Source organism: Dasypus novemcinctus, chromosome 12 (genome assembly GCF_030445035.2).
Source record: "Dasypus novemcinctus isolate mDasNov1 chromosome 12, mDasNov1.1.hap2, whole genome shotgun sequence".
In the NCBI taxonomy this organism is placed as follows: domain Eukaryota; kingdom Metazoa; phylum Chordata; class Mammalia; order Cingulata; family Dasypodidae; genus Dasypus; species Dasypus novemcinctus.
In genome coordinates this window covers 62,311,670-62,328,964 of record NC_080684.1, presented here as the reverse complement: position 1 = coordinate 62,328,964, position 17,295 = coordinate 62,311,670, and the positions used below count along the sequence as shown (strand labels likewise).

The 17,295-nt window shown below is 34.2% G+C and overlaps 1 protein-coding gene across 1 annotated transcript in view; it reads left to right on the top strand.

Annotated features, from left to right (window-relative positions):
• Positions 1-16,029, top strand: part of PAWR (pro-apoptotic WT1 regulator) — a 131,778-nt gene extending 115,749 nt beyond the window's left edge. The window contains exons 4-6 of the mRNA XM_012530787.4: positions 6,465-6,612; positions 8,132-8,236; positions 10,745-16,029. Of these exons, the coding sequence (XP_012386241.1) occupies positions 6,465-6,612; positions 8,132-8,236; positions 10,745-10,831 (340 nt within the window). The 3' untranslated portion in view covers positions 10,832-16,029. The remainder of the gene's footprint in view (positions 1-6,464; positions 6,613-8,131; positions 8,237-10,744) is intronic.
• The last annotated feature ends 1,266 nt before the right edge of the window (positions 16,030-17,295 follow it).

Here is a 17,295-nt window from a genome sequence, read left to right as displayed (position 1 = left end):
CACATGTTTGTTTTTAAAGGGTGAAGAGAGAAAGACTACACAGAACAAGGGTTTGCTTTGAAGAGTGGGATGGTGGGAGAGAATGGGGTCATTAGAAATATTAAAAGTATGGAGGCCAATCATGAGCTTGTTAGTTATTTAGGGATTCTGTGTATTTCTGAACTATCAAACATTTGTTTGATATTTATTTTAAAAATAGGATTTTATCTATAAGTCTTGTATTTTTTCTAATTGCAAAGCTTTAAAATACCTATGTTAGTGGAAAATTCCTCTAGTTGTAATCTCATACTGCTGCCAGTCTTGTTCTCATGAATAGTTTTAGAATAACAGTATTTTTCCCCATCACATCCACCTCCCAGACATGGTATGTCTTTCCACAAAAGATCTGAAAACTCCCAGAGGGAAATAAAAACTTCTAGTAAAAGGGAGGTGTTTATCTTTTATGATACTATTTATTCTTTTCCCTTTTCTGAACATTATAGTTACTATCTTTGTAGCTAAGGGCAAAGGGGGAATTCTTTTTGGAATCTTGTTAGAGATTTGTGTTAACATTCCTAAGTAGAAGGTACAAACTTTTTGGAGTTGATGAAACAATCTTTTTATTCTGGGTATTTTGTAGTGTGCATATCCAGTCTTCAAAATAGGTTGAAAACATTACTGTTTTCAGAATAAACAGCTATATTTGGTAACAAGGTCAAGTAACAATTCTTCACAATTATGACAATATTGTTTACAAACCTAATATGTACTGGGGGGATAAAGCCCTAGTTTTGTTTTTTAGTACTAATTATTGCTAGCTTTTGAATTTGCATATTAGTAGCATTTACATATTGATACGCCTAATATAGAAGATTTTAAAAAAATTTAAACGTTTTTGAAATACTGTTTTGAGATTATCAAGTAAATACAAGACTGTTAAGAAACATCTGTATTTCTAGTGTTTTCTGTTTGTGGTTTCTACCTGAATAATCTTGTGGTTGATAAAGATAGTTGGACTTTTTAAAAGTAGAAAGATGACCTTTAAAATTCTTTTAATGCTCATATTTAATATGGTATAGCTTCAGTGATATCTTACTCTCTCAGTTTTCTTCCTGCCTCTCTTGCCAATACTTTCCTGTGTGATTTGTAGTTCTCCATTTGCTGTACCTATTTGTTGTATGTACAAATCTATCTTAGATTTTATTCTCTTTTATTCTGTGTATTCTGTAGAAATTTTATACCATCTTTTTTTTTTTTTTTTTTTTCCCGAGGTAACTGGGGGCTGGAGATTGAACCTGGGACTTTGAATATGGGAAGCCAGTGCTCAACCACTGAGCCACATTAGCTTCCCTGAGTTGGTTTTTTTGTTTTTTAGAAGGCACTAGGAACAGAACCCAGGATCTCCCGTGTGGGAAGCAGCCACTCAACCACTTGGAGCCATATCTGCCCCCTTATTGCTTCTATTGACTTCAGTTACTATTTATATGCTTATGACTCCAGATCATTAGCTCAATACTTGTATAACCAACAACTATTAACTATCTACTTTTTAAAATTATATATTTTGTTTTTTTAAAAATACTTAGATTACATAAATGCTACATAAAAAATAAGGAATTCCCAAATGCCCTCCTTCCCATACCACCTATATTTTCCCACATAAACAACATTGTTCATTAGTGTGGTACATTCATTGCATTTGATAAGTGCATTTTGAGCATTGCCACTGAACATGGATTATAGTTTACATTGTAGTTTATAGTCTCTCCCACACTATTCTGTAGGTTATGGGAAGATATATAATGGCCTATATCTGTTGTTGCAATGTCATTCAGGACGATTCTTAAGTCCTGAAAATGGCTCTGTGTTACACCTGTTTTTTCCTGTCCGTGCCCTCAGAGCCTCCAGTGGCCACTGCCTCTACATCAGTGTTGTACCATTGCTAGAATCACAATAAGTCTATAGCAGAATACCAGACAGTTCATAGTTCATTCCCCAATCCTTAGAATTCTGGGGCGGTGATGTCCACTCCACCTCTAATTGAGAGGGAGCTTCTGTCCCGTACAGCTGATGGATGGTACTCTCTTGCTTGCAGTTGTAGGCGCTCTCATTTCCTTGGTAGATGGTTGTCCATCCTCACCTCCTTGTTAGTTGTCCTGCTTGAGTCCATTGAACTAGAGAGTAGATGTTGCAACTCCACTGAGGCTCAGAGCCCAGCTGGACAGCCCAAAGATTGAAGTCTCTTAAATGTACACCTACCAACGATAGGTTCAAATAAAAGGACAGATAAGCCATGTGTATGGAAGCCATAACTGAGTCCAACTCTGTCACTCTCAGGAGCACAAACTCCAAAGTAGGGAGCCACTAGCAAGGCAGCAAACTTTGGAACTGTCTGCCCTGACCTTAGAACCTGGGTGTCTCCAGAGCTTTCAGGAGCCCCATGATTTGGGGTAATATCTACTTTGGCAGTCTGTGAGCTCCTCCTGAAATGTGTATAAGCATTACCTCTGGGATGACCTTCTGACTCACTTTGAAATCTCTGAGCCATACAGTCATTTGTCTTTACCTTTTCCCCTTTTATTCGAGGCCTTTTTCCAGTTGCATTGCTAGTTGGTGCTTGGTAGTAATCCCTCAGTGTCAGGGAGGCTCATTCTTGGGAAACTGTCTACTTTTAGATATGCCAGAAGCATCCTCAACTCAGCATGTTCAAAAATAAACTTGTGACTCTTGAAAAGTGTCAATATTTGGCATCAACATACACTATGCTCAAGTCAGAAACCTGGACATCATTTTTTTCTTTCTTTATCCCACCCATATCCAGTCATTCACCAAGTCTGTTGATTCTATCTCCTGAGTATAATTGCTGACAGAACAACTTGTCCCTGAACTGGGTAAAACTTTGAAGGTTATAATATCACGAAATATCGTTTGGAGTTTAATTTTGTTAGCAATTATGTTCTGATTGTACAGATAGCGTGACAGGAAAACATGCTAGAGTTTGTCCAGAAAGTAAATCAATGTCCTGCTTCTCTTATTGAAAAAGTCTTAGTATGTCAGCTGAACTAAACAGTATGCTTGTTATATCTGCTGGAAAAAAAAAAAAACAGTAATTTACTAAAAGTGTGAATTATGTAAATAATAGTGTATTGAATTTGAGATTTTTAAAAATTATAGTTGGAAGCTGATCATAATCAAGTGCTAATTATACACTGATGTATAATGCTTTTCAAAGGGAAATTTTCATTAAAACTCTGGGGATGAATTCTCAGTCTTTGCAAGACAAAAAAATCAGTTTGATCCCCAACTTAAAAAATATGTGAATTATACAGGCAAACATATTTCGTTGTCTGAAAGCTTTTTTCTTTTAATGATCTTAGCCTTTTGTCCATCCAAGGAGGGAATGTAAAATGTTTATCAATGGCAGGTAGTACCAAAGGACAAAAGTGAAAGTTAGAAACTTACGGAAAAAGTTTCTGCAGATTGTTTTGATATATTCTACAATATAGTAACAATTATCAGTAAAATAAATGATAATCTTGGTATTGCATAGTTGCAGAAAGTTAAAATCAAAATATCATCTTGAATTTTATGTTGAAGACGTCATGTTGAATGAAATAAGCCAGACGCAAAAGTGCAAATATTGTATGATTTCACTTTTGAAATGCCTAGACTAAGCAAATTCATAGAAGCAGAAAGAAGAGTTCAGGTTACTAGGATCTGAGATTGGGGAGAAGGGATGGGAAGTTATTGCTTAATGGGTACAGAGTTTCTCAGGGTAAGAATAAGTTTTGGTAATAGATGGGATGGTAGTACAACATTGTGAATGTAATTATCATTACACACAAATTGTACACATGAAGTGATTAAAATGGGAATTTTGTGTATATACATATATGAATTATCAATATTTTTAAAAAAGTTCTTAAGCATTTAAAAATGAAAATCCATGCATAGGAAGTTCATAGATTGGGAATCCATTTCTTTTTATCAAATTAGTTTAGATTTAACCATAATTTTCCTAGATAAATTATTGGAACTATCTACCAATGAAAGATTAAAGATGCTTTTTAAAAAGTATAGTTTCTGCATTTTGAATAAAAGATGAAAATGAATACCCTGAGCTTGCTAAAATTACTTTGAAATATCTCTTCCTATTCTTGTCAACATACTTCGGCAAGACTAGTTTCTCTATTATGTTTGCTTTTAAAACATAGAAATAGTTTACATATACATTATGCCTTGTGAATATTGTCATCAGTCCAACCTAGATTAGATAAACTAGCAAGTATTGTAGTCAAACTCCAAGATAGACCCCACTGAGCCTTTGTGTAATCCTCTCCCATATTGCACCAGTGTTGATCTATGTGACCAATAGAATAAGGCAGAAGTGATGTCTCTTCTGAGATTAGGCTATAACAGACACTGCAGCTTCTCTGTCTTTTTAAAAAAATTTATTTCTCCCCACCCCCTCATTGTTTGCACTCGCTGTGTAACTCCTCGTTTCTTTAGAAGGCACTGGGAACTAAACCCGGGACCTCTGAAGTGGAAGGAAGGCATCTAATTACCTGAGCCACCTCCGTTCTCTGCTCTGTTGTGTCTCTCATTATGCTTTTCTTCTTGTTTCTCTTATTGTGTCATCTTGTTGCATCAGCTTGCTGCACCTGCCCATCATGTCAGATGGCTGTCTTGCTTGTCCTCCTTAGGAGGCACCAGAAACCTCTGCTTCCTGCTTTGTTGTGTCTCATTATGTTTTTCTTTTTGTGTCTCTTATTGTGTCATGTTGTTGTGTCAGCTTGCCATGTCTGCCCAGTTTGTTGTCTTTTTTAGGTGGTACCAGGAACCAAACCATGGATCTTCCATGTGGTAGGCGGGAGCCCAATTGCTTGAGTCACATCTGCTTCCCAGTAGCTTCTCCCTTGATTGCTTTATTTTTTTCTCTGGGATCGCTTGCTTTGGGGTAAACTAGCCATCCCAGTGGAGAGGCCCACATAGTGAGGAACTGAGGCCATTTGCCATCAACCACATGAGTGTGCTTGGAGATTCTTCAGCCCATTTAAACCTTCAGATGACTGTAGCCCTGACTGTCATCTTGATTCCAACCTCATGGAGACCCTGAGCCATAACCACCTGGCTAAACTGCTTCCAAATTCTTAACAGAAACTGTAAGATAATGTTTGTGGTTTTAAGCCACTAAGTTTTGTAGTTATTTGTTATGTAATAATAGGTAACAAATGCAGTAAGCAAGAAGTAAGCTCATTGCTTATATTAAAAACTTTAGTGAATTTATATGCTCTTAGTTCAGATTTTATGATTAACTGTTTAATATTGCAGTTGCTATTTCATGCACTACTTTTTTATTACATTAGGATTGTGGAATGACAAAGGTTAGAAGTGTGGTAACAGTTTTCTATATTAATTGCCTATATGGACACATTCAATGATCATGGCAATTTTATGTAATTTTTATTCTGATTATATCTATTGGAATATAAGTTTTTTTTACCTGAATCTAATATAATATATGAACTTGTACTTTGTTTTTGTTTTTCCTTTTTTTTTTTGACTAGTAGTTCATTTTAATTTTATTTATATATTGGTCTATGATCACTTGAGAATATAAAAACAAAAAAGTTCTTCATCACAGAGTTTAGTTTAGGTCCCCTGTAACTAGGTTTCATAGTATCCTACACTAACCTTATAGTGGTCATATTGCTTTATCACGATTGGTTATATTGCCTGCTAAATTGAAAGCTTTATGAAGGACATAGTCCATGTCTGGTTTTCTGTTATACCTTCAGAACTAGTACAGTACCAAGTACTTAGCAAGTTCTCAGTGTATATATTGAGATTAATGTTCTTTTAAATATTTTTTCATTTTCTTGGAATAATAATTTACTTGTACAGTTGTAAATAAGCCAGCTATTAGAACCATACATCATCAGGGGAATGCTAATTGTTTAGTGTAAATAGAAAAAAAAAATCCCTTTTTTAAAAAAAATTTTTAAATTTATTTCTCTCCCCTTCCCCCTGCCCCTGCCATTGTCTGTGTCTGCGCTCTATGTCCATTCGCTGTGTGTTCTTCTGTCTGCTTGCATTATCTGGCAGCACTGGGAAACTGCATCTCTTTTTTGTTGTGTCATCTTGCTGTGTAAGCTCTCCGTGTGTGTGGTGCCACTGCTGGGTGGGTTGTGCTTTTTTTCACACGAGGCATCTCTCCTTACAGGGCGCACTCCTTGTGTGTGAGGCATCCCTACACGGGGGCACCCCTGTGTGGCATGGCACTCCTTGCTTTTGGCAGCACTGCACACATGGGCCAGCTTACCACACGGGTCAGGAGGCCCTGGGGATCGAACCCTGGACCCTCCATATGGTAGATGGATGCTCTTTTTTCAGTTGATCCACGTCTACTTCCCAGAAAATATTCTTGGCATTCTTCTTGCTGAATACTAGGAAATTTTATAAAATATGTATTTTTATTTCTATAGCACAACTACTGCCTCTGAAGAAGATGTCTCAAACAGATTTGCCCGAACAGATAGAAGTGGATTCAGCAGATACAACAGAGATGTAAATGCTTCAGGTAACCTGGTCTCAAGTAGCACATTGGAAAAGAAAATTGAAGATCTTGAAAAGGTATGGATCACAAATTATTTAAGACTATTTTTTTCTTCCTTTCACTTTCACAACAGCTGAATTAAAATTTGTAGGGGAAAGACAGTACCAAAAGAAGGAAAAGAATGAGGGCCACTAAAGGAATCATGATAATCTGAATTTCCATTTAGAGTCAAATAGCACCTTTTACTCATTATTTTCTATTGGTATAGTTTCTAGATACTAGGTGGCTGGGCATTTTCTGATTTCAATGCTTTCCTATCCAGTTATTTCAATGCTAATGCTTTAGAAATAGAGCCTATTCTTATATTCCTTAATATCTAATGGAGACATCCAATCTATCAAGTGTTATCTCTAGTATATTGGAAACAGTCCCTGCCTTTGAAGTGGCTAGAAGTCTGAGCTTGCAATATACTGTGGGTTTATTTTATTATCTCTACAGATTTTATTTATTGCCTTGCCTCTGGGTTCTGAGTTAGAGCCATCTTTGCTGATTGACGCAATGTTGTGTAAGAATAGGCCTAAACTGTTTTAAAATATTTATGATAACATCTCAGACAAATATTGACATAAATTTATTAACCATTGGATCTCAGGTTCACCCCTTAAAACCGATCATGATGCCAGATTACTTTCTGATTGTTCAAAGTATTTTGTTTTACTAAATTGAAATCATTCTGTGATAAGGATTGTTTTCAATAGAGATTTAATTTAAACTTTTTGTTTCCATTTTAACATTACAATTATTTTCAGTTCACTCCTGTGTAACACTAGTTTTTACTTGGAACCATTATTTCATGGGTTTAAATTAAAAACTTTAGAGAATATGTAATCTAATAGTTTTCAAGGGTGTTCCTCAGAAAGACTTCTGGAGTTCCGTAAGAGTTGGGATTAAGTTGCTTGTAGTTGGCAGCATCTGATTAATGCAGATGGCTGCCTGCTTTCTCTGAAGGTGGTAGAAAAGGAACCAAGTTCTAGATGAGGCCTTTTCTGGTCTGCCAACCCCACCCGAGACCCTGGACTCTAAATAAGATTTCTTTGAAAAAGGTGTTGAATTGTTTAAAGAAAAAAAGTTTAAAAATCAGAAATCTATTCAAGTCCTTCATTTTATCCATAATCAGTAGTGGCAGAGCCCAAAATAAAATCTAAGACCATTAGTTTTCCACTGGGCCAACTCTTTTTCTTAAACTTTGTATTTTTTTTTTTAATTTGAATTCCCTTTAACAGAATATAGACAAAAAATAATAAGGTAGTTTATAACTAATGGTGGTGATAAGACTAAGTCCTTGAGTCTATTAGTATTTGTTTAAGGACATGTATAAACGGGACTTAATCAGAAACACACCTTACAGCTTCTGTTTTTCATTCTTCCCTAGTTCTTCTCTGGGAGAGGTCTTTCCTCACCAAGTATCCTAAGAAGTTCATTGAAAATTTTTATATATCTAAGTTACTTTACCAAATTAGGCAGATGTATACCATATAAGAAGATTATAAGTAGGCAGTTACTTCCCAATTAATACCTTGTAATTGTGTCTACCAGGAAGTATTAAGAGAAAGGCAAGAAAACTTAAGACTTGTGAGACTGATGCAAGATAAAGAGGAAATAATCGGAAAACTCAAGGAAGAAATTGATTTGTTAAATAGAGTAAGTATTTCACATATTTCAGTTTCAAGGTTTTCTTTACTTTTTTCTTTTCTTATTTTTGGCAATTTGTTGAAAATGTATAAAAATGAAGAAATTATTTTATTGCACTGTTCAGTTCTTTGTTAATGTAATGGTAATTGGTGGTGGTAAGAACCATCAGTTTATTCTATTAGCTGATTTCCTCTGGTCAATTATCAGTTATTTTCAGTTAATTTTCTTTGGGGGATGGATTAATAAATGGACTTGTTCTGTTTTGTCAGAATTTGGAGAGGTAAAAGGCATCTTGGTCACTACCATGCATAAAAGGGCATTGGCAAAGAGGTACCTCAGTGAAGAACTAAAATTGCTTGTTGCAGTTTAACTTGTTCTCCATAAGAACTTTCCAGATATCTTTGTATCTGTCATTACCACTTTTTCCCTCAACTGTAAATATGCATCTCTAACTTTAGATTTAGCTTTACCTCAGGCTTTGTGTTATTATTATTTGTAGTTTTTCCCTTTTTTTTCAGCCCCAGAATTTATTTACTATTTTAGAAGCAGGTATTAGTGCCTAGCTAGGTCATACTTACCAGGTGGTCAGATGAGAAGAGATTTCACAGTTTCGCATTTTAGAGGGCTTTAGCTAGCATGGAGGGAAGGGTGAGGTTGGCTTCAGGGAAAAAAGGACCAGATCTCCAATTCAGTCTTAACTGTTACCAAGAAAGAAGAGAAAATAAAGAAGTTTCATTATGTGCAGACCTACATTCTAATAAAGCTCTAATGCATTAACTACAGGTTTTTTATGATGAAATAAAAGATCAGAAGTAACTTGTTAGTGATCTTAAATAGTAACCACATGGTAATCAGCTGAGCCAACATTTGACCTTGGGTATTTAAGCTCTTTCCACTGTTGTGGACTGAATTTCATCTTGGGTCAGAATACAGAACATTCCTATATTGGTGCTGGAATTTGATTTACTAAATTCTGCAAATATTTTAGATGAGTATGGTATATTACCACTGCTTAAGCACTGTGTGCATTAAAAAGAATAATAAGGGAAACAGATGTGGCTCAACCACTTGGGCTCCTGTCTACCATATAGGAGGTCCCGGGTTCAATGCCCAAGGCCTCCTAATGAGGACAAGTTGTCCCACATGGAGTGCTGGCCCATGTGGAATGTTACCCCACGCAGGACTGCCAGCCAGCGCAAAGAGCTGGCTCAGCAAGGTGAAGCAACAAGAGACAGAGAAGAGAGAAAATAAGATGTAGCGGAGCAGGGAGTTGAGGTGTCACAAAAGAGTAATCACCTTTCTCCCACTCTGGAAGGTCTCAGGATTGGTTCCTGGAGCTGCCTAATGAGAATACAAGCAGACACAGAAGAAAACACAGGGAATTGGGGATTGGGGATGGGGAGAAATAAATAAAATAAATCTTAAAAAAAAAAAAAGAATAATAAAACCCCTACTTTTACAGAGTTTATTATCTAGTAATGAGACATGAATGTGTTTAATTCTGAATCTTAGGTAGATCTCAGTAGTAGTAATTTTAGGAATTCTGTAGTTTGTTGTTTTAACATACTAGTTTCCCAACATCATTTGTTTAATAATTGCAAATTCTGTTTTTATAAATTTTTCTACTTTTCCAACGGTTAGTAAATGTCTGCTTTGAAATAATGAAAAGAAGAGAGAGATGAGCCAGATAGAGCACACATGAAGGGACAGCAGTCAGCAAGTGCAAACAACAAGGGGGAAGAGGAGAAATAAATACATCTTTAAAAAAAAAATCCTGATTAAGTATTATTTGTTTTATATTTGGGACTAGTATTAATGTGGAAAACATAAAGCTGGAGTCATATTCCTTAAAGCTAGAGCATACTTACCTAGTTTAGTCATTTTGTTTTTTCCAAAGTTCTAAAACCTTCCCTCAAACAAAATACCATGAACAAGCCTAGAATACGAATCAGCTTTATGCCCTGGATGCCACTACTGCATGCCTCAGTTCTATCATCTCCCCAGATTGTCACCTCACATTTAAACCTGTTAAAACTCACACAAGGAGGTAGGAGTATGTCCAAACTTATATCCAGACTTCTTAATGTCCAGTTCGAAACAAGGTGGTAACCCGGGACCCTTAAACCACATATGGCCGACATAAATGTTTTATTTAGCCCTTAATTGGGGGGTGGGAAGTGTAAAGAGAGAGGGGGATGGGGATGGTTTTTAACAAGTCATTTGCAATGATTAAAAATTGAGGATTCAAAATTAGAGGATCCTGAATTTGGGCTTCTTTTGAAAAACTGAAAGATCCGGCAAATTGCCCATGTTCTTTTGCATTAACTAAGCCAGAGTAGAGTAGTAGCTGCTCCCTTGAGGTAGAACATATTCTACCAAAAGTTATTTTCAGATCTTGCCCTCATTTCAAATATTAATAGATTGTGTGAATTATATTTTAATGCAGGTGTATGAATTTTTATCTTTTTCAGAATTTTTGGAATATTTTAAATATATTATTTTTCTTTTTCCCTTAAGGACCTAGATGACATCGAAGATGAAAATGAACAACTAAAGCAGGAAAATAAAACTCTTTTGAAAGTTGTTGGGCAGCTGACAAGGTAGAAGATTCAAGACTCAATGTGGAAAAATATTTTAAAACTACTGATTGAATGTTATGTTTATTGCTAGGACAATGTTCCTATGCTTGCAATACTTTAAAATAAGTAGGTATATTTATTTCTATAAAACTGATGGATGTTTATTTTCAAAATACTTTTTGCATTGTTTCAGAAAAAAATCTCTACCTTTTATTTCACAAATAAGTAACATCTTCCAGTTATTAAAATAATAAGTCCCCCCCCACTCCCTTTTTTTTTTGCTTTGTTTGGTAGTCAAATAATTTATGGTTTAAAGTTACAACCAGTTGACTATATTTTATCTACAGTAGTGCATTTTCTCCCTAAAGAAATATACCTAGTCTTTGTTTACACAAATCCAGATACTTTTGGAGATTTACCTGCGAATGCCTTATTACTGACATACGCAACCTTTTATGTGTTGATGACTTACTCAGAAAAAGTCTTTGTCTACTGTCATTTGTACTTTCAGCTTAGTATAAGTGTTTTAGAGTAATAAAGTCACACTGTTTTGTATAATAGTTATCTTTTGAAAGGAAAGGTATTATAAAATGTCACTTAATATCATGTATACAATTTAGTTGGATAAATATAAATTTAGAAGAATACTTGAATTGTGCTACAGAGTAAAAGAAAATTTACTATTTTGTTTGAAGAAATTTTTAAATCATGTTAATTTCTGAAAAACTGTATACAGTTTTATTTTAATGTAAAATTTCTTACATAGGTACTAACTGTTTTTATTGTTCTAAGGTTTGTTAGTGAACATGGGATGTTTTAAAAGTTTGCTCATTATTCTTCAGGCTTGAAAAGTATGTACAATTTCAATGTATAGCAAAACAACCCATATTCCTTATTATCATTTTATACATATGCATTAAAATCAAATCCGAATTATTTATCCACACTTAAAACATTTATATTTACATTAACATAACACTCACTGCACAAGAAGAATTAGTACTAAAATACTTTGCTTAATTTCTATCTTGTTAGAATAACACTGGACAAAGTTTTTCTTATAGAAGAGAGTATTCTCCTACCCCAAATTTAAGAAGTTTTCTTCCTAACATTAGAATTTTTAAAACAGAAGTATTTTTGACAAATTATAAATTTTCTCTTCTATTGAATATCATTAGTATTTAGGATTGTTTTATATTTCATTTTTGTGTCGATTAAGAACCCCACTCCCTTAATATACGTTAACATTAAGGAATATCTGCCTGATAGTTGAATCTTGAACAGAGAACTGATATCTTAATGTACATAAATGGCTTTAAATAGTAATATCTGTTTTAGGTACCCTACTACTGACTCTTTCCCCTCACCAGCTAAGCCCTTCCTTGTTCACCCTTTTAAAAGTAGAAAAGATGAGATGATTGAAAACAATGTAGAGTAAATGATAAGTGTCAGACTCTGGAATCCATAATTTTTAAAGCTTACCATCTGAGGATTCTGATCATCACCCAGGTTTGAAAACAACTCCTGTTCCCTCTTTCCTCCAAGTCTCCTATTGGTGACCCTGGAATTAACATAATTTTAGATACTAGCATTTTTTCCCCTCTTAGTTTATTTTATAATTAACCTGGTCTCTGGGTTAGTTTTCATATGTTCGTGTATGTATTTGCTGCTCACAAAAATTCATTGTTATATTACCAAATATGGTATAGTTGCAAAATTACCACATGAGGGCTTCTTGGAGAACATTACCAATATGGAAGTAGTGATCTGCTGCCTACATTTCAACATGGCATGCCAGGCTCAGTTGTTGCATTTGACTGTGAGATTCTCACCTCTCTTTAGTTAACCTTATGTAAGTGACAGAAATGTTGGTGTTGCTTCCCATTGACATTTTCAACATTGTGGAAGTGTTCTCAGTATCCAATCTTAAAATATTTAGTGGTTTGATTTTTCAGTTAAAGGGAAAAGGGAATTATTTTGAGTTTTCAGGGTTTTCAGTTACATAGTAAAAGGACAGAATTGTTTTGACTTTTCTATTTAATCCATATGTGGATAAAGGAACATTTTGTTTCACTTTAAAAAAGTCCACCAGGGGACTGTGAGTATAGTTCAGTAGTTGAGTGCTTGCTTCCCATGTACAAGGTCCTGGGTTCAATCCTAAAAGAAAAAAAAATTTACCAGTCACTAATCCTTTTAAATACCAAGCCGTTTTAAAATTTTTCCTTTTCAGTTCATTGGGAACATTTTCAGCAATGATTTTTTTAAATTTTCTTAACATTATGATACCTATTTGCAGATACTGGAGCCCTGAAATCAGAGGCATACGCATTTCACATGCAGTCTCTCCCCACTCCTTAAATTGTATGTTTATTTCACACATAGATTTACATTGAATATTGAAAAATGACGTAGAATCTATCATTCTCCCTTAAGATTTATGGAAAGTCTTGATAGTTTAAGAAATTAACCTACATACATATTCATTGCTTTAGAAAAAGTGGTTATTATCAATATGGGCTAGTATTTGTGAAATTATTAATGCTATTCGGAAATGTTTCTTACATCTCCTGGGAATTTGTGGCATAATAAACACATCCAAAATTTTTATGTGTTTATGAGATCATTTTTAAAACTGTAAATTTATTATCTTCAAAGTGAACAAGACTTTGTTTGCCTCCCTGATTTCTGATAGACATTAACTTAAGTTACTGAAGTAACCTTTTATTTCATTTTTCTAGAATTGGTAATTTTACTGTACTACAGTTTCCCTTAGAGAGAAAGAGGATGGCTTTTGTAGTTCTAAGTAATCTAAGGAAATTTACTAAATATAGTAGATTAGCACTGTCACACTTGTTCAAGTAATTTAAAACAGTTAAATGTCAGGGGCAGGCACATGAAGCAGTGTTTGCTTAAGATTAAAAACCTACCTCAGTTACATGTGGTTTATGTTGTCTGGTTCAATCTGGGTTTTTATAATTAGAAATTAAAATGTAAAGTTTTGAGCCAACTAATGCTTCATTGAAAATTGTGTAAGTCAATGTAATAGACTCATCCATTATATTCTACATTCTAAGCTAAATTGCAAAGACCTTGGGTTTGACCATTGATCTGGTCTCCTGGACCATTTTTTTCTTGAGTTGTGTTGATAGTTGTGTTTCATCTTTTTTCTAGTTGTATAATTTTAAATCAGCACCTAGTTAAGTTCCATGCAACATTCGCACTTATTTAATGATTGATTGTCATTTTGTTTATAGCCAGTTAAAACATTCAGGCATATATTTTCATTATTATACTATGAGAAACCAAACACACCAGCTTTCCTTTGGTAGGGTATATTAAGTGAAAAATAACTAGCATTCAGGTATCAGAACTTTAAAATAAAATGTTAAAGTTCTGAACATTCTTATATTGTATCTGAACCATTCCTAATATATAACAGTAAAGCTTGACTTTTGCTTTGGAACTGTGCTCTGGTAAATACAGGGCGTCCCTTTAATTAGGATTGTAACATATTACTTTATATGAGAATCAGTGTGAGAATTACTTTTTGTTGTTCCATTAAACTGAAAGCATAACCTTAATAGCATACAACTAACATACTGCTCATCAAGCATGTCAATAAAGGCACCTTCCTCCATGTTGGTAAATTTCTTCCTTAATGTGTATAAGTTGGTTGTTTCACTTTATTTAAAGACTTGAACCATTACCCAAGAAAACTTGAGGCCATAATTTTTTTTTAATTAGCTAGAATCTCATAACATGTTAAATAAAGTCTTACCCCAGCCTCAGCCAAAATAATTACCTGTGAGCGTGTGAGAGAATATATATTGGGGGCGGGGAGGGGGTGCCTTAAATTTTCAGACCTTTTCTTTCAATAAGTATTTATTAGCGAACTGGATATACTATTATAGATATTACAGAGGTTTAAAAGAATGGTCATGGATCATCCCTTACACCTAGCAGTGTGCAGTCTAGTGTATGTCAAAAGCACAGAGTGCAGTCCTAGCTGGTATCAGCCTATCTAATCTAAATTCATTGAAAAGTATTTTATTTTTACATTAATTATCCAGCCCTTGTCTTTTAGGTCTGGTTAGTAGGTACTGTTCTATTTGCTGTAGCATTTATTGAAAAACAGTGGATTGAAAGACCTAATATCTATTGGGAAGTATCTTATACTTTTAGATAATTGTTTATGTATTAGGAAAAGAACATTTTAAAAGAATTTATAACAGTAATTTGGTAAAAAGAACTAGTGTGTCAGATACACCAAACTGTTGGTGTATTCACATTTGATCTCAAGTTCGTATTTGTATATATGTTATTGATAATTGGTTTGTTTTTTAAGTATTTAAATCTACTCTAATCTACAGTTTTGCATATTGGCAGTTACTCTGCTAATAATAGAATGTTAGTGATTTTTTTTGATGGACATTGCTTGCTTATGTACCTTGGTAGTTTGTTTTTGTCGTCTTCCCCCACACACACCCAGATACCTAATAGGTATATGTTACTTGTTTTGATGAACTTGTTTCTTGAAAAATTTGGCCATGCTATTCAGGGTTCATTATTATGTTTTTCTTCTAAATTTAATTATCAGGCTTCTGCTACTAACAGCAAAGACCATAGAAAAACTAAAACTTACTGTTTTGTGGAAAAATCAGCTAATTCAGGTAATCCAAATATTTGTGGAGAAACATTTGGATGATTTATTACCATTGCCGTTTTGTAGATGGCTTTCATCATTCCCATTGCATAGGTTGTCATTACATAGTATTCAGCTTCATATAGATTTACTTTTAATATGCTTTGCATGTAAAATAATAGTCACCCAATTAAAAAAATAAAATTTTCACTTATTTTCACACTAGGTAATTATATGTATTTTTTCTTTCCTGTACTATCAGTAAAATTCTGACTACAAGTTTTTACTTTTAAAGTTAAAGGGTAATGCTAATATTCTAATTATTTTATGTGACTCTTAACTGAAACAGTATGCATTACTTTAAAGTTCTTTTTGTATATTATTATAGAAGGAATTATGTTTTAAGAAACAAAATGTGGAGGTGATAAAATCAGAATACATTATTGTTGGGACTTCTTGAACATGTGAGGAGAACACACATGTTCAACCTGACTGAAAATTTTTAATTATCCCTGTTTGTGTTTTAAAAGTGTGTAATTTAAGAAACAAAAATAAAGGAAAAAAATTTTGAAAAAAAAAAATGTATGAATAGTTTCTTGATTCAAAATTGTAACTATTATAAACTAAATCCGATGGTGTTTAAAGAATATGAAGTCTTTCTTGGTTTGAAAAAGATAATTAGGAGTTTGGAAATGTGAAAATCCATTCTTTGTTTCTTCATTATATGGTTTACATCATCTTTTGTCTAATGTGTCATTCTTCATTCATACACCTGCACAAGCTAGTCAGTCTCTTTTTTTTTTTTTAAGCTTTATTTATTTATTCCCATTGCTTCCCATCCTCCCGCCCTGCTATTTTTGTTATCTGTGTTGTCTTCTCATTTTCTCTCCACTTGCATGGGAATTGGCTCACCACACAGGCACTCGCATGGGCATTGGCTCACCATGCAGGCACTTGCACAGGCACTGGCTTGCCTCACAAGCATGCTTTCTCTTCTTTTTCACCAGGAGGCCCCAGGGATTGAGCCCAGGTCCCCCCATATGGTAAGTAAAAGCTCTATCACTTGAGCCACATCCACTTCCTGTCCTCCTTTACTTCTAAAATTCTAAATTAATCTTCTCAGTAATGTCATACATGTCCAGCAAGTAAACCAGCATCCTTCAGTCAGTCTATTTAGGTATCTCAAGTCCTTATGTAGGAACACACTCCATTAGTAAGTCTTTTGAAAAATTTGGCAAGTTCTCATGGTCTTAAGTGAAACTGGAACCTTTTAGCTCAAGTTCTTATTGTCTCTTCTAGATTTAACTCCCACTCTGTGTCTGTGTGCATGTAGGCACTCAAGTCTATCACCAGCTATGAACTACTCACATATTTTCTTAACCTCATATCTCCAGTTTTTTTTTTTATTTTACATTTTCATTCTGGTCAACTTCTTGAAAAGATTATATTAAGTTGACCCTTCATGTTAAAGGAATAGGTCTCATCCTTTTCTAGGATAGGTTAGGAAAGGAAGCTGAAAAGCAAACCTTTCATCTTAATCTTGGAAAAAATCTATAGTTTTACTCTCACTTTCAAAAAACTGAATCAACATGTTTATAAATAATAAAGATAAAAGCTGTCTATTCAGTGTCAGATAGTTGACCAACATGGAAAAAAATTTAATGTGAGCCGGTTTAGAAAGCTAGATTGAACTACTTACTTTGCCTGTGAAAGAAAAGGGTTTTTACTGCTGTGTATGTTTTCCACATTAAAATGTTTAATTTTTCAGAATAAATTATGGTCTTTATATATGATCAGTTGGTGTCTCCATTTAGATATACCATAGGACATGAAATTTACAATCTTTG